The sequence below is a fragment of the Apteryx mantelli genome, chromosome 7 (assembly GCF_036417845.1).
Source record: "Apteryx mantelli isolate bAptMan1 chromosome 7, bAptMan1.hap1, whole genome shotgun sequence".
In the NCBI taxonomy this organism is placed as follows: Eukaryota; Metazoa; Chordata; class Aves; order Apterygiformes; family Apterygidae; genus Apteryx; species Apteryx mantelli.
Window position 1 is genome coordinate 2,874,643 of NC_089984.1, and position 24,292 is coordinate 2,898,934.

Sequence of the window (24,292 nt, forward strand, 5' to 3'; positions counted from 1 at the left end):
GAAAGTCCAGTCCAAAACTCAGCTCATGAAGGCCAGTCGGCAGGAAGACATAGTGAGAACCTGACAATTGGTGTTCCTTGTCCCATGTGCTGCACAGAACTAACTCTGGCCAGATCCCCAGGCCTCCTGTGGTGCTGGTGAGTATGTGGGGCTGGGGCTGGCAGTGCATAGAGCCAACTTACATCAAAAATAAAGTGAAATAAAATCCCCTGCCCATTACATAGAGTCTTACACTGAGTCTGATTACATTAAATCCTTGTGCACTGGCACTACCAGATGAAGGCAGCCACACACAGTCTTTGGGATGACTGCCCTCAACAGCCTTTCCTGACCAGCACTAGGTCAAGGCCCCACACATAGTCAGAGCTGCTGAATTTGGGCCTGGAGGTGGCAGGCTGGAGTCAGCAGTGTTCCACTTTGCTGTACAGCTTTTATATTGGGATGTCAGCTGCAAGGTGGCAGATGAGCTGCAACTGTCCTTTAAGAGGGAGAAAAAATGATTTGGGCACCTGTCTGCCGTGGCTTTCCTTTTGTAACCCAAGCCTTCAGCAGCTTGGTCCTGGAATAAAACTCCACCAATACTGGGATATAAGATGATGAAAATAAAGAGTCTGACTGGACTGCAGGCCTTCAGTTGTCTCATAAACGATGCCCAAATTGGTGGACATGCAGGCAGGTGGCCCAGACAATGCCTTCTCATCTTCTATATCAAGAAGCCAATATCCAAGAGCAGAGCATGAGTTTGGGGAGAAGGAAACGGACCACTTATGCTGGTAAGGAAGGCTGTGAATGCACCGTTTCTAAGTTGTGCAGCATACCTTGAGCAAATCCCTTTGCCTCCTGGGCCATGGCCGGTGCCTGTAGGATGGGAGTCCCCGTCCCTGCCCTGGTCCCTGGGTGCATGTAGAGTCTTACGCATTACAGGCCATGAACCACAATGCTTCTAACTGCACGTTGCCTTTCTCCATTGCGGGACAGAACTTAGTGTCTGGTGGCTGAAATACTTCGCTCCAACCCAAATTCCTGTATTCAGTGACAACTTAACAGGGAGAGGGGCAGATGAGCTAGGGGAGGGGAGGCCGGATGCAGGAAGATGCAGAGTCTAGGCATGTCTCCTACCTCTGGCACAGCCAGGTGAGGTCGGGCATGGTGAATGGGTAAGCAGGGTCTGGTGGAAAGGCCGGGTGTCCTCCCTTGTGTTGGTACAGCTTCCAGCCCTGGTCAGCTTATTATAGGCCCTTCCTGACTAACCAGTCTAGCTGGTCTCTGGCTCCTGGAAATGTAGCCTGCAATCACAGCAGCATCAGTGGAGGGGACTCAGGTCTCCATCTCCACCTCCCACACACTGCAGGACTGTCACCAGCACTAAGTCAAGGCAGCCTTCTTTGTAAAGGGGGCTCAGCTCACATAAATGAGGCCACACGTTTGCCACTTTCATGTTGCTACACTTTTGCACTGCAAATTTTCTCTGATGCTTAAAATCTATCGCAAGGGCTGCCTTTTCCCTTTGTACTGATTTGCAGCTGTTTCCAAATGCAGGCATACCTACAACTGCAGGAAAATTTCTCAATGTTACTCATAGCTTAAAAATTTTTATCATGTATGGTTAACCTGAAAGAGTCTGAATAAGTTTACTTGTGAAAGGTTGTATTTCTTGTGGTTTCAGGCCTTCCCCATTTACCAGAAAAAGAAATTAATATCAAGAAATTAAATTCTATGTGCTCAGCTATATAATGCACTTACACAGCATTTTTGATTACTACAATACTTACTCAATAGGACTGTATGTTAAAGAAATCTTCTTGGAGTTTAACTCTGCCTTGCATTGAGTTAAAAATTCAGTAGACACTGAAGAAGGAGAGCGAATTTAATAGGTTTTGTGATGGCTGGAAGAAATAATAAAGTAGTCCCAGATAAGGGAATACATGGAAATAACTGCTATATTTAAGAAGGCTTCTTTCAGCATGAGCATCTCCTGTCTCAATGGCAGCTTGCTACTGAAGGCCAGAAGGGAGCTCTGAGCTTCTTCCAGGCCGCCTGGAAGCGATGTCCATGTCTCTGAGCCAAAGGTTTGGGCACAACGCTAGTCTTCAGTTGGGTCCATCGAGGGAAGGCAGCGGGAGTGTTGTGCAGGTGCCTTCAGTGGGTGTGCGGGAGCTCTTGAATCAGGCAGACCACCTCAGTGCAGCCACGGCCGAGCCAAGGCTCAACAAGGGCGCTCACGAGTGCCTGAGCTGGGTGCTGCTGAGGTGGAAGATCATGGGCCACATCCTTTGCCCTCACCAGTGCAGCGGCGCAGACCATTCCCACAGATACAGCTCATTCCTGTCCTTCCTAATGTACCCTGTCAAGGTGGGTCCATGCTTTCATCTCTGCTGCAGAGTCACCTGGGGGAATTTTGCAGCAGTGGGGTTTTCACCCACCACTTTGGTGGATAAAACCAGAAGGTGTGTCTTTAGGTATCAGAGGGGAAAGCTGTGGATCATGGGACATGACCTGGCTTCCTACCTGCCCCAGGGACTGCAGAAAATTGCCCCTTCCCCAGCTGGACGTAAGGACAGTCACAGCTAGGCCATTTCATATGTCACCAGAACAAGTACTGTGGACTCCCTTGCAGATTTGGCTGAGATAGCTGGAGCAATTCCAGCCCTCACAGTTCCTCATGCAGCTATTTGGCTGCTCAGATGTTGGCCCAGAGCTGGACCCAGCTGAGTTCCCAAAAGTCTGGGTAAAAGCTGTGGGTCTTCTAATGCTAGAGCAGAGTATGTGGCAGTCCTGCTGTCCTTGAGACCTTGTTTCACCAAGAAGGTGTCACAACTTGTTTCAGAGCCCAGCTTGCTAGTGCCAGTGACATGAAGAAGATGGTGCTATCTAGCAGAAACAGCCAGTACTAGCAAGAGATGATTATCACAAAGGCCACATTTTATATTATGGCAGATCAGATCCCATAACAAGCCAGCAGAGCCTGGTTTAATGTGCTGCACTGACAGAAGAGTGAGGCAGGGGTGGTAAGAGCTCAGTTTGATTGTACAATGATGTTACAAGGACTTCTTGGCTTCCTATTCTGTCTCAAAAAAACACCCTGCAGATCCATATTACAAATCAGACCACATAAATACTGAAAAGCATGGGATCTCTCTAATGTGTAATTAAGTCTCAGGTTTGTTTGGAGGCCTTCTTTTTTTTTTTCCAAAAAAGTCCAATGACAGTGAAAATGTTTTATTAAAGCATGAAGAAAACCTTTTGTTCCTGGTGTTTTAAATCCCACACCTCCCTCTTCTCTATATCAGGCAAATATCAAAAGGGGAGGCCACACTGAAATGAAAATCCCCAAGCAGTATCTGAAAAAATCTCAAAAATGAGATGTGTGTGTGAGGAAGAGAGAGAGAGAGAGAGAGACTGGGGAAAGTTTTTGAATGTGTTTTCTACCACCAAATTGCTCACCAAAGGCAGCAAAATATTGTGAGCAATTCCAGAGAAATCCCAAATGCATTTTTCAAATGAACAGTTGTTCAACTGAGTCAAATTGGCCCAGCTCAGCTGAAAACTGGAGCAAATAAGAACGGTGGGATGGTAACTCCCAGAAAGCCTGTTCTGTGAAATACCTGTCTCATTCATTGTTTCCAAAAGCACAGCCTGGAGAAGAAGTCAGGGGGTACTGTCTCTCAAGGCTGTCAGAGATTTCTAAGGTGTCACATCCTGCTGTGTCCTCCACTGACTAAGTCAAGAGTGAAGTTCTATCTCAGGGATAAGGCTGGCAGGCACTGTAAGAAAATAAAGTAATAAAATAAATAATCAGCCACAGACTTGCTCCTGATGAACTTGCAATCCAAGAGGGTGAGGAGTTGAAGGTGTAGTCCTACTTACTAGCTGGAAAACAGAGGGATGAATAATTTGCCGTTGGTCAACCAGAGAGCCCAGAGCTCAGAAGAGACTTGGGCTTTTGTGGGCTCTGCTTCAGAGATGCACAGTGGCTGCCCTTCCTCCTGAATGCACCCAGCCCCCTACTTAGCAGTCTCCAAAAGCCCCCATGTTCCTGTGGTGCCTCCAGGCTCTTCAGGACTTGCCCGGTGCAGGTGCAAATCCGCATTCGAGAAGTGCTCAGCAGAGCAGGTGAAGGACACAGACACAATGAGGAACTTGGCCTGTTCACTTAAAAGGAGGACATGTCACACAAGTGTTACAAAAGAGCCAGACTCCTTTGGTGCACCACAGACTGACATGCAGCATCAGGCAGCTGGTCGCAATTGCAGCACTGAGCCGAGCCCATCCTGTCCCCAAACCTATTGCTGCCAGGGGGGCGAGATTCAGATGTCTGGTTCTTTTTGACATGCCCCAGATTATGCAAAGCATCTTCAGGACTGACACCATGCCCACAGGAGAATTGTGACCGCCTGAACTGGCAGCAGGAGGCCAAGCAAAGGGGCATCTGAAACAGACCTTCACACCCATGCATGGGCAATTGAATCTCACCTGTCCAGTCTAGTAGGGGTGCTACAGTGGTTGTCTACTCAAGACATCTGCCCCAAGAAGACAGATCACCTTCTTCACAAAATTTGCCCTCAGCTGAGACAAAGCAACCCAAAAAGCTATGTGGGCAATGGCAGACCTTTCCCAAGGGAGTGACACCCCTTCCCCTGTGACACCTAGCCCCAGACACTATGCAATACCTTCAGTGACTTTATCTGCCTTTGAAACTGCCTTCTCCAAAACACCAGCCCAACAGCTCTGGGTTGAAACACATTGATTTTGACCAAAACATTGCAGCTGATAAAAAGTCAACATTTCCTCAGACAAAAAAATGTCATTTACTGACCAGCTCTGAGCTTTACCTTTCTAGAAACTTTCTTTGACAGCTTGACTTGAAATTCTGTTCATTTGGAAGCACTTATTCTGCTCTAAGATCTCACCTTCCCTGGAACTGGCTGTCCCCTCAGGACATTGGAGGTGTAGGTTTCAGGATCTACACCCCGTATCAGACTTTGCTTCCGCCTCAAACGCAGTCTGAGCCCCAGACTGAATCTGGATTCAATAAAGGACCAGAAGAGCTCATTATGTGGAGCAAAGGGAAAAGAAGGAGGGGAAAGAAAGGATACTTTTTGCAAACTCTTTTTTTTTTTTTTCCAAAAAGTAACATTGTGCTTTTTCCATTTGCAGTGATGGCATGTTTTCTGATTCTCTTTAATTTTATTGTAAATTACAAAATGGTCCAATTCATAGTGCAATGTTTATCCCACGGTCAACCACAGCTTTCATTTGAAGCCCCAGTGAATATATTCTATCTTCAGTTGCTGGAAATGGGGAAATCTGGTTTGGACCTGCCTTGAATTCTGGGTTTCCGAAATTTCCATAATTCCTGGGGCACTGAGACCCATGAGGTGAACCATGCCTACAAGAAATTCTGAAAAACTCTCTGAACAACTCAGGAGTGTTAATGTGGTGTCCTTCAAAGGACATTCATTCTCAGGACAGCATCATAGTAAAAAAAGCCACAACGACCATAGTTACCAGCTCCGATATATGAACCAACCACTCCTGAAGCCAATAAAATGGGGTACTAATAAGGAGGGGAAGCACCCAGACTCCAAACATCTTAGCTAGGATCCCTAGGCACTTTTAGCACTGAGAACCAGTTTCCATCCTGCTGACACATCAGGGCTGTCTTTGTTTTGGGGCTGTCCTCATAACCAAGTAGCTGTGACTTGCATACCCAGACTCACAGTCACCACCCCAAAACCATCAGCTTTTATGTGATAAATGCCAGCATCTGGTTTGATTTGACTCTGCTGGCCTGGACAGAGCTGCAACAAGAGCATGTGGGCAGGGGATTCCCATGGCCAGGTGTGCTGCCCCCCCTTCCTCTCTCTACAGCGTGACTCAGGCTCACCACAGCCACGCTGGGCTAGGACTGCAGCCTGCTCTTCTCCACCTCTGACTCCATGGGCACCCAGCACAGGATGGTGAGGATGCTGCAGAAGATGGTGCTTGGTGCACCCATGCAGCTGGGGCAGCTGGCGTTTTTGTGAATCAGCTGGAAAGGACTGAGAAAGGAATAGATTTGATACCTGCCCCATGACTGCAGTGTGGGGTGATCTGGCCAACCTACAGCAATGTTTGCAAGAGCATGGTGTCAGCAGATGTGGTGAGCACAGCTCCCGTGAGGTTTGGCACTTTGTGCTGTGAGTGTTGTGAAAAGAGGCTAAATGTAGATAAAAGGGCAGAATGCCCTTGGAGGAATTCCTCCCAGGAGGCTGCTAGAGGCCTGCAGGTTTTGTTGGGTGTGATGCAAAGGGGCATCATGGCTCAAGAACTGGGTTGGAGACAAGGCAAGAGAAACGACTGGTCAAAGGATGCCCTGGTGAAGACCACAGTTCTCACAGGTTTTTTGGACCAGCCCTCACGATTGGGAAGGATGAGTGTGAATCAGGCACAACTTACAGATGACAAAAAAAAGCTGTTAGATCAAAAATGGCAAAAACAAACAAGCAAAAACTTTGTGATGAGGCTCTGGGCCAACCACGCAGCACCCAAAGAGGCACAGCCCTGTTGTGTCACAGCACAGCCCGGTGTCCATGTCTGGAGCAGCAAGGAGCACTCTGCCCCAGCCTCCATGCACCCCACTCACCTCAGGGCAACTCTTTGCAAGAAACACTCCAAAGTCTTGACAATCACCTGAGCAAAGCTGTTGCCCTGCAATTGCAGCTGTATCAGAGCCAGAAATAAAATACAGGCCTCTGCTGGACTTGGTGACTTCTGAAGTCACAGGAACCAGGGCTCAACAGATACGAACTCAGTCCCAAAAGGTGCTGCAGAGATTGGATTTCAGGCTCCTCCAGCCACAGGGTTCCCTGAATTTCTAATCCCTCTTCAGCCAAGTGATGGCACAGGACCCAAAATATATGCTGCTCGGTGGCAGGCCAGCACTGCTCCCTGGTGAGCTAAGAGGAAGCACGAGATTTATGTTGGCCTGTGAGTTTTGCATCTCTTAGAGAGATTAATAAAATTTACAACATAAGTATGATGGGCTCCAGATGTTGCAGTCATATCACGGCTGGCCTGGCCTGCCACCTCGCAAAGGACAAGAGTACTCCATGTCAGAGGCAATCTATCATCAGAGGTGTGGGTTAACACAGTCACTAAAAGCTACAGGTTTTGATGGGGCAGAATGGACTGGAAGCCCTTTCCAACACCAAGAGCCCAGGCTTTCAGCTCCCCTGGGATCACTGCAGGCAGGCAGAAAAGGACTTGAAATAGAGTGCCATCCATGTGTCCAGTGGCCCATTGCTCACCACAGCCTCTGGCACAGGGCCACCAGCTTCTGTGTCGTGGGATGGCGAGACATTAGCCCTGCTACACTGGTGGGAAATTTCAAAGTGATCAAGGATGGGGTACCTTTGGTAGCCAATACAGACACTCCTGTTTGCATCCTCCCCTCCACTCACACAGTTTCACAAGCAATCTGCAGGCTGCTTTTGTCTACCCATGCATGGAGGAGCCCGGAGAGAGCTTTGGTCTTTCGCTCCCCCATTGCTGCACCAAAACCTGCCCCTGAATTTTCTGGGCAGAGTTTGTCTGAAATCCTTGGTTTGCATTACTCTCTGTGAATATCAGCTTGACAGACCTCTCCTACTGTTTTTTTTTGTATTAACAAAAGCCAGGAACAGCAATGACCAGAAGGACCGTTAACCCCCACTCTGAGGCGGACAAGAAAACTGCAGTTCCATTGCCACAAGAGGGATTTACAAGCCACAGAAATCCGTTGCTTTCCAGAAGACTTTCTCTCTGCAAGCTGAAAGGCAGTATTTGTACAGATGCTGCCAGCAGCATGTGGGTATCTTCAGAAGAGCTGGGGGATAAAGTAAAAGATTGTTTTTTGATGTTATTAAATCCATACAGGCCACTGTAACATGCAAGAATGTGAGGGAGTGTTGAATGGGGCCTCACCACTCAGAAAGAGATGCTCACACACTATCTGGTGTGCAGGGAAACAGCTCCGCTGATGGTGGAAAAGACACCGAGCCTCTGAAACACCTCCAGCCATTTCTGAATACTCAGTAATTTTTTTCCCAAGATGCCTTGAGGTTTCCCTGAGCAATTCCTCCACATGCAGGGCTGGGTGACTCCGGGAAAGCTGATCTGGCATGCAGCTTTGCCAAGCACTGCAGGACATTGCCCTTGGCTGTGATGTACAGGCACAGTGCTCTGTGCTACTCTGGTGTGATGGCATGGTCCCTTTGTCCCCCTCCTGTCCCAAAGCCATGGTGAGAGGCAATCCTGCAGCCCACGGACACAGCTCTGAGAGAGCTTTTCGTGGGGCCATTCCCAGGGGCAGTAAACACGCAAACACCTGGGAAAGGGACCCCAAATCTGTGCATATGCAGCAACACAGGTGTCTTCTTTGGGCAAGGCAGAAAAGCACTCCAGGTACCAGCACACAGGTCCAAGGGGATAGTGAGACTTCACAGAGGGCACTGGGGCTTTTCCCAGGAGATCATGTCATCTCCTGTGTCTCTGCTTCCTCACCTGCTGTACGGGCACGATCCCTCCCCAAAAGAGCAAGGCCTTGAAGCATATAACCACTGTGATGCCAGGAACTGAGCACATCTGTCTGCATTCAAGCTGCAACGACTCACCAAGGGACACAGGGTTGTGGGACCACAGCAGGCATAGCAACATCTTGAGCAAGAGCCAAAGTGCCCTGGTCCTGAAGGTGGACAGGATCAGCAGCTGCACTGTGCTCCCCCAGAGGCTGAGATCAGCAAGCAGATGTGCTCTGCTGGAAGGAGCCGGTAGTGCTAACGGGAATACAGGTCATGGGAATACACCTGGCAAAAAGACAAGTGAGTTGGGACAAGAGCACACATTTATTGTTGCTTACAGAAAAGCTGCCCATCATCACATTCATTTTGGCTCTTCAAAAAACCTGCCAGAGCTCACCTTGAGGCAAGGATCACAATTTCTAGAGAAATACATGGTTGGGGAAAAGCACCATTGCGTCACTGCAGCGGCTGAAATGCAGAGGGGCAAACACAAGGTCTAGCCAGGTGTAGGGAGCATGATTGCATGACAGCCACAGCAAACACGCTTTAAGGTGTCAAATAAAAAAAGACAAGGTCCTACCCAGAAGCACTGGAAGTAAATGGAGTCAATTTTAGCCTTGCAATTCACAATGGCTTTTTCAAATTAGATCAGCAAAGTGTAAATGAGATTTCTAAAGCTCTCAAAGTAAAATGCAGGACATGTTAACGTCTGCTGTCACTAGACAGCAGCATCAACAGGCTGAGCTGCAAAGGGCTGCTGTTCTCCTGGCCTTCTCAGAGCTTGCATCTCCCCTCTCCTTGTCTTGGACAACCAGCAGCTGCAATGCCCCAAAGAGAAGAACCAAAACTGAAGCAATGCTTCTGATGAATTAACAGCCCTCCTGGTGCTCACAGCTGAAAGTGGCTGTCTGACACAGGCAGCCCTGGCACTTGGCAAGGGAGGGCCACAATTCAATCAATTCAAATGGTCCATGGAGAAGCTGAAAACCAGGAGCAGCAGAGGGTTTTTACGGTGCGATCCTGCCTTCTGGCAGCTACAGACACAGACAGGGAAAATGTAGGCAATAACCATTTGGACAATGTTGTTCCAACTGATGGGAGAAGGGTGGGGAATAAAGAGATCCCGCAGGACACAATAAACCCTTTGTTCCAGCCCCATGCCCACTCAGGACTGTATTTTGCTTGCTTGGTTTTGGAAACGGAACTGGTGTTGACAGAGTTACGTCCCATGGAGCAACAGCTGGCACGTGCGCTGGACCCCTGCCCTACTCCTGATGGCCTCCTGCCACTTCTTTGACATTCTCAGCCTCCTTCAGGGCACTGACCACCGGCATCCACGGGGATGGCAGATCCGGGATGCTCTTCTTGCCTTGGCTAAAGTGGTTGATGGCCATGTAGAGACTTCCCTGAGGTCCTGTCTCCTGCTCCGAGTAGTACATCTCCAGGACTGCTGGGCTGCAGTGCTTGTGCTGGGGAGAAGAAGAGGAAAGCAGGAGGAGGCAGGTAGGAAGAGCCCAACCGCCTGAAGCCACCTTGCACCCAAGTGGCCCTGGCATGAGCACTTTGTGGGTGCCCTGGGGCCCAGCTCAGCCTTTGTGTTCTCCTGTGATGACTCTGGGAACATCCATCGCTCATCCTCACCTACCACATCCACCAGCACCATGAGGTGACCAGGCTGGTTCCCACCTCCAACTGGCAGTATCCCCAACAGCAAGGACATCCACGCCCCTGCAGGCTCAACAAGGCCAGGTAAGACCTGGCTACCCTTGGTGAGATCCCAGGATTTCCTCCCTCTCCTGTGGTCCCAGCAGAGGAGCAAGCAGCATCTCAAGGCCACTGAGGGTCCACACTCCTCTCCAGGCTGTGTCTGCCCACCCTTAACAGGCCGAGTGCTCCCTCCCCAGTTCAGCTGTGGGGTTGGGGCAGTTCATGGTGCCCACAGGAGAAAGTGCGAGGCCCACCACTCTCCCATCACTCCTCCTCAAGGGGGTCTTTGCAGATGGAGTGTTTGCTGGGGCCTGCAGCTCTTTCTCCATGGGCAGAGATGTCCCAACAAAGGGGGAAGGTGGCATGGAGTTTGATCTAGTAAGGCTGGGTCCAGCTCTCTGTCCTGCTTATGTCACAGCCTCGACAAATGTCATTCAGGAAAAAGGACTGGGTTTGGGGCTGCCTGTGCAGAAGCTGCAGCAGTCCTGAAAGGAGCAGTCTGAATCCCTCCAAGCTAGCAGGCTGGGGTCGGAATGGCATTATTCAAACAGGGCTGTCGGAAAGAGTTCATCAGCCCCCAGGACCATGCGCCCACCTTACCTTGAACACGAAGCCCTCAGGGCAGCTCAGTTGATCATACCACAAGGCCTTGTACATGACAAGCATGAGGAGGCAGGCGAGGAATGCCATCGTGACGAGAATGAGCCCAGTCAGCTGCGGGGACAGAAAGAAAGGGAGTCCAGGAGTGCGGTCAGGCACAAGATGGGAGGAGATGGGGGGAATTGATCCAGCTGCAAGCACAGCACATGAGCTCTGGGCTATCCCTTCTGCATGCTACCCTGTCTGGCTCAAATCATTCTGTACCTCGCACATCCAAATATATAACTAGCTCAGATCTCTTGACTCTTGGCTGTGATGATCACTGTATACCTTGCTAGAGTCATCCAGCTTTTGCTCAGTTTCCTCTGCCTACATGAGTGGCAGCACACACAGGGGACATGAGGGCATATTCTACCCCAGAAAGCTAAGCCATCCTCGCTGCTGTCCAAATTGCGTTGGTATGGATGTTCCAGGCCTGACGGTTGGGGCAGGAAAACGGGCAACAATTCCCACTCCTTGTTCAAACCAATGTGAAGACCAGGAGGGACCTGAGCATCCTTTGGCAGCATTACTTCAGGTACAGGCAAAGCACCCTAAGGTGGGGTCAATCCACGAGCCAGTCCCTAGGCAAAATGAGGCTCCGGATGCCCAAGTGTCGCCTTGCCCTTGGTGGGGACAGGGTCACATCATTGCAGCAGCACATGGCTTAGCACAAACTGTGATGGCTGTAAGGGCCATGATGTGAGCAGTTCTGGCCAGATGTTGGCCAGCAGCTCGGGGTTGGCTTGGCAAGAGGAGTTCAAAGCAGAGGGAGCCCTCTGAGGCTGTCTCCCTTTCCAGAGGAGCAGGTCAGGAACAGGAGGCTGCCATGCTGGTCTCTAAAAAAGGGACAGGTAATACTGCCTCAGTATACGGCAACATTTTTCCTCGACCTGGCTTCTCTCCCACTGCCAGCAATGCAGGGAGGTTAGCAACCTGCAAGGTGCTGGGCTCAGCCTGCATCCAGGGGACATCAGAACAGCAGCCTTGGAAAGAGCTCTTTGCCTGTCCTGCCTGGGCTGGCTCTGCAAGCTGAGGCTGTCATTTTGAACATGACTTGGGCCATGAAATGCAAGTGGCACAGCAGCTATTTCTGGTGCCACAAAATGTGCAGTCTCGGCCTGACTTGGAGCAGTGGGAGCCTGCAGTCCCACTCTGCCAGGCAGGGTGGCAAAGTCCCAGGCAGGCCTCTCCACTGCCGGCATCCTGGCAAAACCCCTCATCCAGGTGCTTTGTAATCCCCCAGTTCTGGCCTGAGCAACGAGAGGAGGTTCCTGCCTGTACCCTGCGGCCAAGCCTCACTGTTTGCCCCAGGTGCTGCTGGCAGCTGCAGGCAATTCAGATCTGCTTGCACCATGCACAGGAAATGCCAGCCTTTCCCAAATAAAATCCCAGGAGAGCAGTGATCACTGCTGGCTCTGCCAACCAGAAGCCTGCAGGCAAGGGCTGGGGGTGGTCCTCAAGCAAAACAGGGAACAGTCAGCAGTGTGCCCTCGTGGCAGGGACAGCCAGCGCCCTCCAGGGCTGGGATAGTAAGAGCAGAGCCAGCAAGCCCAGGGAAGGGGTTATTCCCTCTGCTCAGCTCGGTTGAGGCCACATCTGGATATTGTGTCCTGTTTGGGGTCCCCACTACAAGACAGACATCCAAAAACTGGAATGAGTCCCATGCAGGGCCACAACGATGATGGGGCTGGAGGACAGGGTGTACGAGGACAGGCTGCGGGAGGTGGGCTTGTTCAGGGGGGAGGAAAGAAGGCGAAGGGGAATCCAACTGCATCTTTTGCTACCCAGAGGGGTTGCAGAGACGATCGGGCCGGACTCTGTTCACGGGGGCACAGCGAAAACACCAGGGGCGTCAGCACAAGCTGCAACATTGGAAATCTCGGCTGGCCTAAGGAAACCATCCTTCCCCATGTGAGTGCTGCCCTCTAGGACATGGTCCTGAGTGATGGGGGATCTCCATCCTCAGGGATTGCTCAGACTTGCCCGGATGCAGCCCTGAGCAACCTGCTGTAGCTGTGACGTTGGTCCTACTGTGAGCTGGGGTCAGATCAAAGACCCCCAGCCAGGGGTGCCTCCACCCTGAGCCTGGCTGTGATCGTAAATTCACAGCAGGCAGCAACCTTGGCAAAAGGGATTTGTCTGTTATTCATGTTTGGTGGGTGAATGGATGGGACAGAACACATGCCCCAAGGATGCTGAGAAGAGGGAGAATGAGCCATGTGCACAAGCAAAAAGTACAGGTGAAGAAAACTCAAGAGGTGGAAGTTCAGCCAAGGGGGAGCCGAAAGGGCTTTGCTCTGAACAGATCAGGGTGCAAAGAGGCAGCAGACATGAAAGGAATGAGCAGGGAAGGGAGGACTCTGGGCTAATTGGTCCTATCAATTACCCAGGCTGCACTAATCAGGGCTGACAGGACACTGGCGCCTGCACCTCCCCTATCAAGAGAGCAGAGGCTGCTGGGTGAGCCAGCGCAGCGAGACCAGCTCATCAGGAAGACATTAGGAAACAGAGCAAAATCTCGTTCTGCACATGTACAGCCAGCAGATCTGACTGCACTCCCTGAATCGACTACACCAAAAGCCTGTCGGCCAAGAAGGGCGCATGGCAGAGCAGACTCCGCTGCACAGAGCGCAATGCTGCTTGGGATCTCCCTCTGCGCTGCCATCCTTCCAGACTGGGGTCGTGGGGACACGTTCTGCTCCTGTACCCTCTGTCTCTGACTGATCTCACATCCCCTTCCCAGGATGTTCTCCTCCCCGCAGAGCCAGTAAGCCTTCCTGCCCCTTCACAAGGACATCTTGCAGCTGTAGCTGCCCTCCCTGCCCAACCTGGGGCTGAAATCTCCACCTGCCTGTCGAGACACATGCATGTGCCAGGAAATATCTCTGTCCTGGATTGCAGTGCAGATCCTTTCCCCATTTCAGCTCAGTGGCTTATTTTCCAGCACCCACAAGCAACTGCCAGTGCTGATGGGACGCTGGCCCTTCTCCTTGCTGGAAGAAGGCTGTGGCTTCATGGGTAGCAGCAGATTTGCCATGTATCAGCATCCCTATGCAAGGAAAAATCCTTTTGTTGTCAACACCTGTGGAGGAAGCACTTGTGGGTGCAGAGAGGGATGTGAATTACCTTGACTTTTTCTGATACTTCATCATAGAGGTTTACATTCAGCTTTTTAATCCCTGGGATGTATAACTTCCTCTGCTGCTGCTGCTGGAGCTTATATTCTGTCCGGGTCTTGACAATCATCTGAAAAAGGGAAAACTAGTGAGAAACATCACTGCCAGGCAGGAAAAGGTAGAGTTACCCAGCAGTGACTGATAGAATGACATGCACTTGTCAGATGTGCCTAGCCTTACATCCTCTGGGGATGGACCTGGAGGTCCAAGTGGCAAGTTCCCAGCACTGTTCTAGCGTGCACTGATCCTGTCCCCTGCAATCCACATTGCACCCCCAAAACTGTGGAGTAATGTCTGACCCCAGGTTCAGGCAGGGTTGGCAGGGCTGCAGTAACACTGCATGGTGCAGAGGCTGCAGAATTGCAACCTGCAGGAAGCGGGACTGCCCGCGAAAATTTGTTAGAGTGACAGGGGAGCCAGAGGTGCCTGTGGAGCTCTGGACAGTGGTTACGACAGCAGGATGCTGACTGTGGCCTTTGCACAAAGGGGACTGAAAAGCAGGCTGTGTGTCCCCACTCTTCACATTAGACGGAAGCCATCAGGCATAAGGGCGCGGTACTGCAGAGATGAAGCCTAGCTAGTCTGGGTATGCTGACTGCATAGGATCTCCTGCTTCCCTGACCAGTGTGTCCTCCCAAACATGAGGTCATTGCTCCCAGCCCATGTCAGCAGCCTGCAGATGGATCAGGTAGAAGCACCGCTCTGTCCTGCACACACTGACTTAGACTGACCAGCAACACATCTGCTTAGCAGAAGGGAATTGCTCTGAAGGGAGGACCAAACGCCAGTGCTGCCTGCAGCAGCAACAAATCACAGGTCTCAGTTCTGCTCCCTCACTGAGGGTGCATCGAGGAAACCACCTAGCACTTCCCCATATGCCTGCAAACCTGGGAGCAGAGAGCGCTACAGGGTGATTCTGGCCTCAGTGGTGCAGAGAGGTCAGATTGCCTCAACAGAGACCCCGCTTTGCCCTAGGGAACCAGTGAAGTCTCTCTCGCTAATGCCACATCCCGCACGCACATACACAGGCATGCACCCACCTGCAAACAAACACACAGCACATGTACAGGCAAACGCAGCACTAAGGTGTGCACAGGACGAGCACAGCACATGCATGCACGCACTGGCATAATACACGTGCACACAGTGGCATAATACACCTGCAAATGTGCACAGCAGGAACATATGCTCAGTACATGCACGCATGTGCAGGCAAGCAAACATACATGGCACAAGATACCCACAAGCACAATACATGCATACACACAGATGTACAGCACATACCTGCACACAAATCACACACATGCACACACAAATGTACACCATACACAAATCTGGGGCGCGCATAACACAGGCACAGCAAATGCACACAAAAGCACGGTAAACACCTGCACCTATATGTGGCACATATACGCACACAATCATGCACGCATGACACGTGCCACGCACATGCACAGCAGATGTGTACCACACATGCCTGCACACATGTAAAGCACACACACGCATCGGATATGTACAGTGAGCACACAGCGCCTGCAAATGTATGCAGCAAAAAGCATACACATGCAGACATAGACCAACACATAAATACATGGCTTGCACATACACAAAGAACATGTGCATGCACACACATGCATCCATTCCCAAGGGAATCTAGAAAACAATATTCACATTCCCTTGAGAACAGGGATCTTTAACTGATGAAAACTGGTTTCCCCTTTCCTGCCAGCCCAGGAGAGGTTCCTGTGTACTGCACAAGACTGCAGAGCGGTGCGAGACATGACCTGAGCACATCTGTATCAGCATGGTCTAGCAGGAACTGGAAGGAAGAAGCCACCCCACCACTCTGTGGCCAAGCAAAGCTAACACTGATGAAGCATACTAGCCATCTCAGGGCACAGCTTGTGTCTACCTTGTCTGGGAAGGGCTGCTGCAGCTGGCTGGCATCCAGCGGGGTTATTAAGGGAACATTATCGAAGTCATCACCACCTCCATATTGCTCCTTTTCAGGCTTCTCGGAGACGTTGGCCCCCAGCTTCACCATGGCCCACGTCCGGTGCTGCGACAGAAGGAGGGACATGACTCACCTGCTCCGATCCTTGCAACCCACAGCAAGACCCAGCAGGCTTCCCAAGGCCTGGTGCACTTGTGGCTCGGCCCAGCCCAGAAGAGAGCCCTCCAGGACCAATACCAGGGTGCCAGGTGGAAAAACACTGCGCAAACCCTCAGCCACTTGCCCAGAGCTCAGACCTGCACACTCTGAACTGGACCAGAGGAAGGCACAATTCCTGGGCTGAACTGAAATGCTCCAGCTCCACCTGCGATGCTGAACTACAGAGGGGTGCCTGAAACACCACACTTCCTTCTCCATATGTCTGAGTACCTTGCTCTTGGCCTGTCCCTTGTGCACGTCCCTAAACAACACTCAGGTCCCTGAGCATTTGAACTGTGGAGCTGGTGCTGGGACCTTGCCTCCATCCGGCCTTGCAGGCAGTCTCCTCCACGAAAGGCAGTGCTTAACATACCCGTTCCCATCACCGCATGGCCACAGAGGGCAGACAGGCTGTCTAACAGCATGCTACTATGGGAAGACACAAGTTTAAATCCTGAGAGCCCTGGGGATCTTTCCCCAGGGGAGTCAGAGCTGTGGCTTGCAGCAAAGATTTTATGAAAAAAAAAAGAAGAAAGAGGAAAAACATCAAGCTAAAGAAAAAGACAATCAGTTTTATAAGCAGTCCCCTCTTCTCCTCTCAAATTTTCTGCCTCAATCAGAGACAACCTGCTGTACCTGAGGGTCAAAGCAGAGGACAATCCTGATCCTCAGATTCAACATTTCTACTGGATGGAAAAGTCCTTTCCCAGGCTGGGATTAAGTCTCACAAGGGATTCACTCTGCCAAGAACCACAGTCCTCTTTGCTGACTTCTCAGGGAGCAGTTTTTCCTCACAGAAACTGCAGGTTCAAAAGCTGCAGTTTGTGCATTTGTGTTCACCAGCATGGAGCTGCATGCCAACGGCACACACAACCGTGCATCAACACCCTTCCCATGGCAAAGGCAGAGGAAACGACAAGTAAAACCTACCGGGACACATGGACTGGGGCCTTCTTTTGGGGTGTCTCTCCCCATGCAATGAAGGATCCACTCCTGAGCCAAGCGAGAAGCTTTGTCTTGTGCACGAGACAATGGGGAAGAATTTAGACTGCCCTGGTGTTGTAAAACATACACTTCCAAAGCCTATCTCCTAGGGAAAAAATGGATCGGCATATGGTTTTGTGACTGAAAGCATTAAATTCATTCATTATCCTCTGCGCAGAAGGTTTCTGTTGCAGAAGAGCCACATGAGACCGTGTGATGACAGGAAACTGTTCAAGGATGAGACTGGAACAAGACAAAGAAAACGACCAACTTGCAGAGTGGCAGGCATATCTGGCCAAAGTACCTGTGCCAGCTTTGCCCTGCTCGGATCTGGCTATCAGCATCATCAAAGATGGCCTGGGCTCCCCAGGCTCCACTGGTGGGGCCTAAGAGCCCCAAGCTGCTGGTCAGAGAAGTCACAACAGGTCCATTGCCTGCGCAGAACCAGGATGGAGGCATTCCCGACCGCATTGGCTTGCAGCTTATCCTCACCTTCACTTGGCTGCAGCATCCATTTCATCTCTCCCATTGCTCTCCGATGGTGGCATGGACATACAGCAACCCCATCTGGCTCCCCAGGCACTGCTGTAACCCGGAAGGGTTAGAGGGAGCCGGCACCATGGCAGGCTAGGGGTTCTTCCTATTCCTTGTTTCTGTGCAGGATGTTTTCACCTCCATGAGGGATCTGATGCCCATCTACAAGGACTGCAAAATATCCCCTTAAGCTGCATGGTGCAGAGGAAGATGGACCAGCCTAAGACCATTAGACATCAGCAGACAGCAAGTCGCCATCATCACAGCATGTAAATACAGGCACAACAGACACTATATCCTGCTGAGTCTCCTCAAATGAGAAGGAAGATGACTGAAGACAGGATCTCCTCCCCAGCAACTCCCGCAAAAACACGTGCTGGGAAAACCAGCTCTGTCTCCAGGCAATTGAGCGTGGGCACACAGCCCACACTCACGCAGCAAGACCAGCAATGGGGGATGCAGCACGTATTAGGTCCCTGCAGCAAGCTGTGAGGGATGCGAGATTGCCAGGACAGCCTCTGAGGACTCCCCGATGAAGCCGGGAATCTGCTTAGGCTTTTGGTGCACAGGATCAGGAACGAATGTACAGCATACCCTGCTGCAAAGACCACCCTCCCTAGCTGCTCAACACAGCCCTGGAGGGAATGCACGGACCAGCCCACCCTGCCAGACCTGCTCTGGGATCATCAGGATCTGCTTGATTTTTTTCAAGCTTTGCTCTACAACCAGGAGAGCTACCGGCAGACTTCAAAATAAAGGAATCCATCCTAACCTTGTCGAACTGGGGCCTAAACCAGAAGCACACAGGCCTGTGGGAAAGCCAAGAGAGGTGGGAGCTTTGGCTTTGCTGCTCCTGAGAAAACACAGACCTGCTCAGCAATCTGCAGGATCGCTTTATGCTATGACCAATGATCTAGCTCTTCAAATTGGGAAAGATAGACCAGAAGCAAAGCAAACTGGTCTCTCCCTTTATTCTGGATGCCTTATTCTAACAGAGCTCCTTGTTTAGAGCTAAAAGACACTTTTCCATGACTTTACTTAAAATTGCTCCACGACACCCGGTAAAATACTGAGAGCCTTAGGCAGTATGGGATCCAGTGCTAGAGTGGAGGATCTCAGCTCTGACAATATTTGATCCCTTGCCTAAAACCTGAGTCGAAGGTGCCCTGTGTTTTCTAGCACCCTTACTTTGGCAACAAGGCTTTCAAATGGCGCACAACTGTCACGAGCGGAAAGCCAGCCTCGGTTTCCACCCTGCCAGCAAACCTGCTGAGGCCGCTTATATGAAGCGACACAAAGGCAGGCATCGCTGTACCAGCGTCCCAGGACGTTTTCACGTGGGTTTGCTTTGGCTGGTGCTGAACCAGCTTGCTGTTCAAGACAAGCCCGCCACGCAGCTCTGAGGGTGAAAAAGAGCACCCCTGTCACTCCCCAGCCCCAAGAGGAGCCACCTTGGTAAGCATGTCTCCTCCGAAAGGACTTTGGCACGTGTGTTTGCAGTTATCACCTTCCCGACAACCTTCCTGAGGCAGCCGCGACAGCTCCCCAGCCCCGCAGGGGTGTCCCTTCCTGCAGCCCACCACCCATCGTCCAGCCCCACAGCAGCACCGTCTCCCGGCAGCGCAGAGGGTGCCTACACCCGCTTTCAGGCAAGGCTTGGAGTTGAGAGCCTTATTTCTGCAGAGAGAGGAGGCTTGAGTCCTTTGAGGGATGAATCAGCCGGCAGCCAGCCTCAGGGCCTCTCTCCCCACCCGGGGCGGGTGGGCTTTGGCTGGATCCTCTCACACCCATCGCCGTCAACGCGGCCATGCAGCCTCCCCCCTCCCCAATGCACCCTCCCTTCCCGCGTGTGACCCCAAGGGCCCCTCGCCAGCGGCAGCTCCGCAGCGCCCAGGGCGCCCTGAGGGGGACGGCGGCCCCCGGGAGGCGGCGGTGCCGCAGTGGGCGGGGAGCGGCCGCTGTGGGGAGTCTCGCCCAGCCTGGGCGGGCGACGGGTCGGAGCCCCCCCCGTGCCCTCCCCGCGGAGCCCCCTCCCGGGGCGCGGAGCGGCCCACACTCACCCGCCGCCGCGCTGCCTGCAGGGCTGCGCCCGCCCCACGCCGCGCCGCGCCGCGGCCCCCGTTGCCTGGCAACGCCGCACGCGCGCCTCGCCCCGCCCCGCGCGCGCCGCGCTCTGAGGGGGCTGCGCGCGCCGCGGCCGTTAGGCGTTACGGTGTTCGCGGTGCCGTGCTGTGTGCACGCGCGCCCCGGCCCCCTCCCCCCCTCCAGCGCGCCGCGCTCTGAGGGGGCTGCGCGCGCCGCGGCCGTTAAGGCGTTCGCACTAACGCGCCGTGTGCACGCGCGCCCCCCCCTCCCCCCCAGCGCGCCGCGCTCTGAGGGGGCTGCGCGCGCGCCGCGGCCGTTACGGCGGTCGCGGTGCCACGCCGTGTGCGCAGCTCCGACCCGAGCTCGGCTTCGCCGCTGGGCCACCGAGGGTGTAAACACGAGGCGGGGGGGCAATGGCCAGTGGTGGGGTTTCTCTTTTTAACTGCCCCGCTGAGGCAAAGTTATTCGCCGCGTTTATCAGAAAGCGCACCCCCCCCCCCCCCGAGGCAGTGAAATATCCCCAGAAGAAAAGCCTCAACTTAACCGTCCGATACAATAAAAGCCACCGGACAAGTTGTTGCAAGAAATGATGCCTCTTCAGGGCCTATTAAAAGCAGAAGTGTAAGCCTTGAGAGGCCCATATTTCATTCATGAACTAATGAGAAGTTTGCATGAACAGCCTTAAAATGCGTCACTGACCTAAAATTGTGTTAAACTCGGGAAGAAATGCTCTCTTTACCGCACAAAATGCAGCCGGGTGCCTGCGCTGAGTCCAAACCACCGTTTGGCTTTATGGAGGGCGGGGGTGCATCCAAGCATCGCATTCCCAGTCTGCAGCTTCCTTTCACAGAGAAATCCCCCCCAAACGGAAAGCCGGATCGTTTTCTCAAAATCGCAACCATTAAGCCTGCAAGCTTTTAATATAAATATTAAAACAGGCCCTAAACAGGAACTGGGATTTCTCCACACATTCTTATGTGCAGGTACCCTGGGGTTTCGAGCGGCATTTGAAGTGCGGTCAAAAGCATATCGTATGCTTTGATCAAGGCCTAAAGCTTTCAAGTTAATGCATTTATCCTTTTTGGTTAGCACAGTTCATAAAATATTTATGGGGGCATCTTGTAAGTAAAAGAGACAGGCTGCTCGCCGGGGGAATATTGTTTACAATAAACGTTGATCTTCCGCTCGAAAGCCAAGAGGAAGGATTAATGGCCCCGGAGGCGCCCCATGGCGGTGGGTGAAGCTTGGTCACATCCCAGCGGCAGCTGCCCTGCCAGCCCTGCCCGCCCAGCACTGCCCTTTGCCCACGGGCAGCCTCCACGCGGCCACGCGGGGCCAGAGTCCACCGCCAGCTGAGCCATGAACCGGTAAGGCCTCGGCTCTTTCCCCGAGCGGGCCCAGACGGGTCCCTGCTGCCCCCCGTGGGCACCAGGCCCAGCCGCCCTGGCGCCGCGGGCTGGCAAGGCCACGGTGGCGGCTCTGCAGGACGCAGGTGCTGGTGCGCCCCGTGGCAGCCTGGGGGCAGCCACGTCCGAGGGAGCGGAGCTCCCATGCCATCCATGCAGCGGCCAGGGCTGGGACAGGGGCTTCCGGGCCTTGCCTCCCGGCCCAGCACCCAGCCCCGGGCTCTGGGAACGGGGAGGCCCAAGAAGGATCGATCATTGGCAGTGCACACTAGGCTCCTAGGGGGAAGCACGGCCTTGGGCGTGCCCTGGCACTGGGGGACAGCGGGCGCAGGCAGGCGCTGCGGGCACAGACAGGGACTATGGGTGCAGGTACTGCCTATGTGGCTTTGCAGACCTCTGCCAAAACAAATGCCATGTGTCTCCGCAGCTTCGCCATCCTCGTGGGCGCAGCTCTCCTCCTGCAAGTCCCTGGGGGCACCCAGGTAAGGTTGCACCAAGCTCCTCCTGTTTCTGCAGCCCAGCCCCGTGTCCCAGCACCCCATGGCTGGCAGCCCCCTGGCCTGCTTGCACCCAGTGGCATGGGGGCTTGAGGCCCGAGGACTTCTCAAGGTACTGGTGTGATGAGTGGCTCTGGGCTCTCCCAAACACGGCAGACTCAGGCACCAACCCCAGGACCCTGCATCGGGGCATGGGGAGGTCCGGCATGCAACACACCACTGGCATCATGTATTGTCCGTATCCTCGGGGCAGGGGGGAGACAGTTTTGGACAGAGTCTGGCTGAGAGAAGGAAGCACAGCCTTCCTTCGAGGGGCCAGGAGCCCAGCTCATAACCTCACCTTTCCTCACCTGTCTCCTTGCAGGCACTGAGCAACAGCAGGAGAAAGCAGCTGCCTACCAGGCTGGATTCGATCAAGGAAATGTAAGAGGCGCTGGAGCCAGGGCGGGCAAGCCCCTCTCCTTGCACCTTTGGGTGCCATATCGGGGCCTAGTGCCACTTTTAAAAGGGAAGGCACACCAAATTTGAAGTGGGGGCAGCTCTGGTTTGTACAAGCCAACCAACAAAAACCAAGCCCAGAACATATTCTCAAAGCATTTCAGGGGGAATACATTTTTCTCACTGCTTTGTATCCCCAAAATATAAGGGGCTCCCAGCTCACATTTTCCCCATAAATCACCCAAATTCTCTGAGCTTGAAGTTATGGCTATTTGTCCTGTGCTTGCAGCACACTGTAAAAACACTGCTGCTGTTGTACCTGTCTTTTCCATGGGGAGGTCTGTAAGAAAAGCAAGCCCTGATGTTTTATCAGTTAGTACAGATCCAGCCTGTTCTGAGGATAAGCGGCAAAATTGGCCAGCTGGATCACTTAGACTAAGTCCTAACAGCCTACCCTGCAAGGCAAAACCAGTTAAAGGGGATGCATGGGTACTGGAAACACCTTGCAATGAGCTCATCAGGCCTCACTCAGCAATTGCCTTTCTGCAAAATCTGTGCCTTTCGCATGGCAAAGTTGCCACAGACAGGTTTGGCCCCCTCCGGCCTCTCTGTCCCTGCCCATCCTGCAGGCAGGGGCTGCTCACGGAACCCCCTGCAGCCTCCCCATGGCCAGACCTGACAAGCCCAGTTCCCTCCCATCTCCTCGTGGGTCAGGTGCTCCAGTTCCTGACCAGCTTGGCAGCCTGCAGGAGGCCTTGCCAGGGTCTCCATGTTCCTCTCGCACTCGGGGTCAGACCTGGACACAGCACTGCGGGTAGGGACTCCCCCAACCTGCAGCGGTTCATGTGCCTTCTCTGGTGCCCCGGCTGAGGGTCGGGTTTGCAGAGCACCCATTGCTGGGCGCTTGCCGGATCTGGGCTGGCTCCATTGGCAGGAGCACCAAGCCATGTGCAAAGGGAGACGACAGCAATCGGCTATTTTTGTTTCCTCCTTCCAGCATCCTGGGCATAAAAGCTGTTGAGCCTCCAGAAGAGGGTGAGATAACTGAAGATGTTGAACCAGGAATAAAGGTCTTCTCCAGTGATGCACAAGTCTGGAGAGGTAAGTGTGCTGGAATGTCTGCCCCTGTGCCTGGCCCCCTCTGCGTACCCACCCCATGATGGGTCTCTCTCTCCTCCAGGCCCCCCTGGAGCCCAGGTCATAGAAGGACCTGAGGAGGACCTCGATCACCTTCGCCATCCTGAAGACAACGCAGTTGAAGATGCAGCACATGTGCAGCCCCCGGCTCTGCCCCGCAGGGTGCAGAGCGGCCCAGAAGAAGACCGGGACCATATCTACCACGGCCGAGAGGAGGAGATGTGACTCCGCCTGGGATAATAAAAGGGGGATCTGAGCTGCCCCAGCTTCTCACCACAGCCCTGGTTTTCCTCAGGGAGATCTCTCATCTCCCTACCTGGCCTTCAGTAAACCTCATTGTCTCTGCTCCCCATCCCAGCAGGCTCTTCATTTCTGCTAGAAACCTGTCTAGGTACAGCATCACCGTGCCTCATCCCAGCAGCACTGACAATCCTCTGTAACAGGGTCCCAAAATTTGGGGGATCTCCACCCTCAGGGATTGCCCAGGCTCACCTGCACATGGCCCTGAGCAGCCTGCTGTAGCTGTGAGCCTCCAGCCAATGGGGTGGGAGGAAGACGATGGCCCGGGGTGCCAAACTGCCGCAGGGACCACAGAGGAGGAGAAGGGATGGGGACACGGACTCTCTTCCCCACAGTCCCCGCCGTGGTTGGCGGCCACTCAGCCCATCACCCCGGCCTCACTTCGGCTTATGTTGAGGGATCACCCATCCCTGCTTGCCAGCTCTCTGGAGGGTGGGCTGAGGCCAGGCAAACTCATTGCATGGATGTTGGACCAACACTGGGCTCTGGCTTAGCACTTTATGAGTCATATGCCAGACTGGACAAGGGCCAGAGTGTCTGGGAAAACTCCATCCCATGGGCAAAGGGTACATTGCTGTGAAGACCCTGGTAACGGCCAAGGGATGGAGAGCACTCCTGCCAGGCACGAGCGGGCCAGGAAGGTGCTGCAGGATGTCCTTCACCAGGGACGCAGGAGTCTAGACCACAACGGGGC

At 53.1% G+C, this 24,292-nt stretch overlaps 2 protein-coding genes across 3 annotated transcripts; one reads left to right on the forward strand and one right to left on the reverse strand.

The window, feature by feature from the left end:
* Positions 1 to 8,845: 8,845 nt before the first annotated feature.
* CALY (calcyon neuron specific vesicular protein) lies at positions 8,846 to 19,843 on the reverse strand. Of its 2 annotated transcripts, XM_067299480.1 has the most exons (7): positions 19,796 to 19,811; positions 17,694 to 17,906; positions 17,148 to 17,444; positions 15,978 to 16,124; positions 14,016 to 14,135; positions 10,848 to 10,961; positions 8,846 to 10,009 (listed from the first exon to the last, which is right to left on the reverse strand). In XM_067299480.1, exons 3-7 carry the CDS (start codon positions 17,190 to 17,192, stop codon positions 9,806 to 9,808), a joined length of 630 nt encoding a protein of 209 aa, XP_067155581.1. In that variant the 5' UTR covers positions 17,193 to 17,444; positions 17,694 to 17,906; positions 19,796 to 19,811; the 3' UTR covers positions 8,846 to 9,805. The 2 variants fall into 2 exon arrangements, with proteins under 2 accessions (XP_067155581.1, XP_067155582.1); XM_067299481.1 differs by lacking the exons at positions 17,148 to 17,444; positions 17,694 to 17,906 and having other exon boundaries at positions 19,796 to 19,843.
* Positions 19,844 to 21,011: 1,168 nt separating this feature from the next.
* Positions 21,012 to 23,648, forward strand: LOC106495307 (proline-rich acidic protein 1-like). Its single transcript, XM_013955761.2, has 5 exons — positions 21,012 to 21,187; positions 21,654 to 21,708; positions 22,088 to 22,146; positions 23,159 to 23,262; positions 23,342 to 23,648. The coding sequence occupies exons 1-5, from the start codon at positions 21,180 to 21,182 to the stop codon at positions 23,521 to 23,523; spliced, it is 408 nt and encodes a 135-aa protein (XP_013811215.1). The 5' UTR covers positions 21,012 to 21,179; the 3' UTR covers positions 23,524 to 23,648.
* The last annotated feature ends 644 nt before the right edge of the window (positions 23,649 to 24,292 follow it).

What these genes read in the sequence shown, in the direction of transcription:
- CALY (XM_067299480.1), bottom strand. Translation starts at nt 17,192, where the DNA reads ATGGGGAGAGACACCCCAAAAGAAGGCCCCAGTCCATGTGTCCCG. An exon ending in AGCAGCCCTTCCCAGACAAG is followed by an intron (nt 14,136 to 15,977) that starts GTAGACACAAGC and finishes TCCCTTTTTCAG; the next exon opens with ATGATTGTCAAGACCCGGAC. An exon ending in CTGAGGGCTTCGTGTTCAAG is followed by an intron (nt 10,010 to 10,847) that starts GTAAGGTGGGCG and finishes TCTTCTCCCCAG; the next exon opens with CACAAGCACTGCAGCCCAGC.
- LOC106495307 (XM_013955761.2), top strand. An exon ending in AAGTCCCTGGGGGCACCCAG is followed by an intron (nt 21,709 to 22,087) that starts GTAAGGTTGCAC and finishes GTCTCCTTGCAG; the next exon opens with GCACTGAGCAACAGCAGGAG. An exon ending in CTGGATTCGATCAAGGAAAT is followed by an intron (nt 22,147 to 23,158) that starts GTAAGAGGCGCT and finishes TCCTCCTTCCAG; the next exon opens with CATCCTGGGCATAAAAGCTG.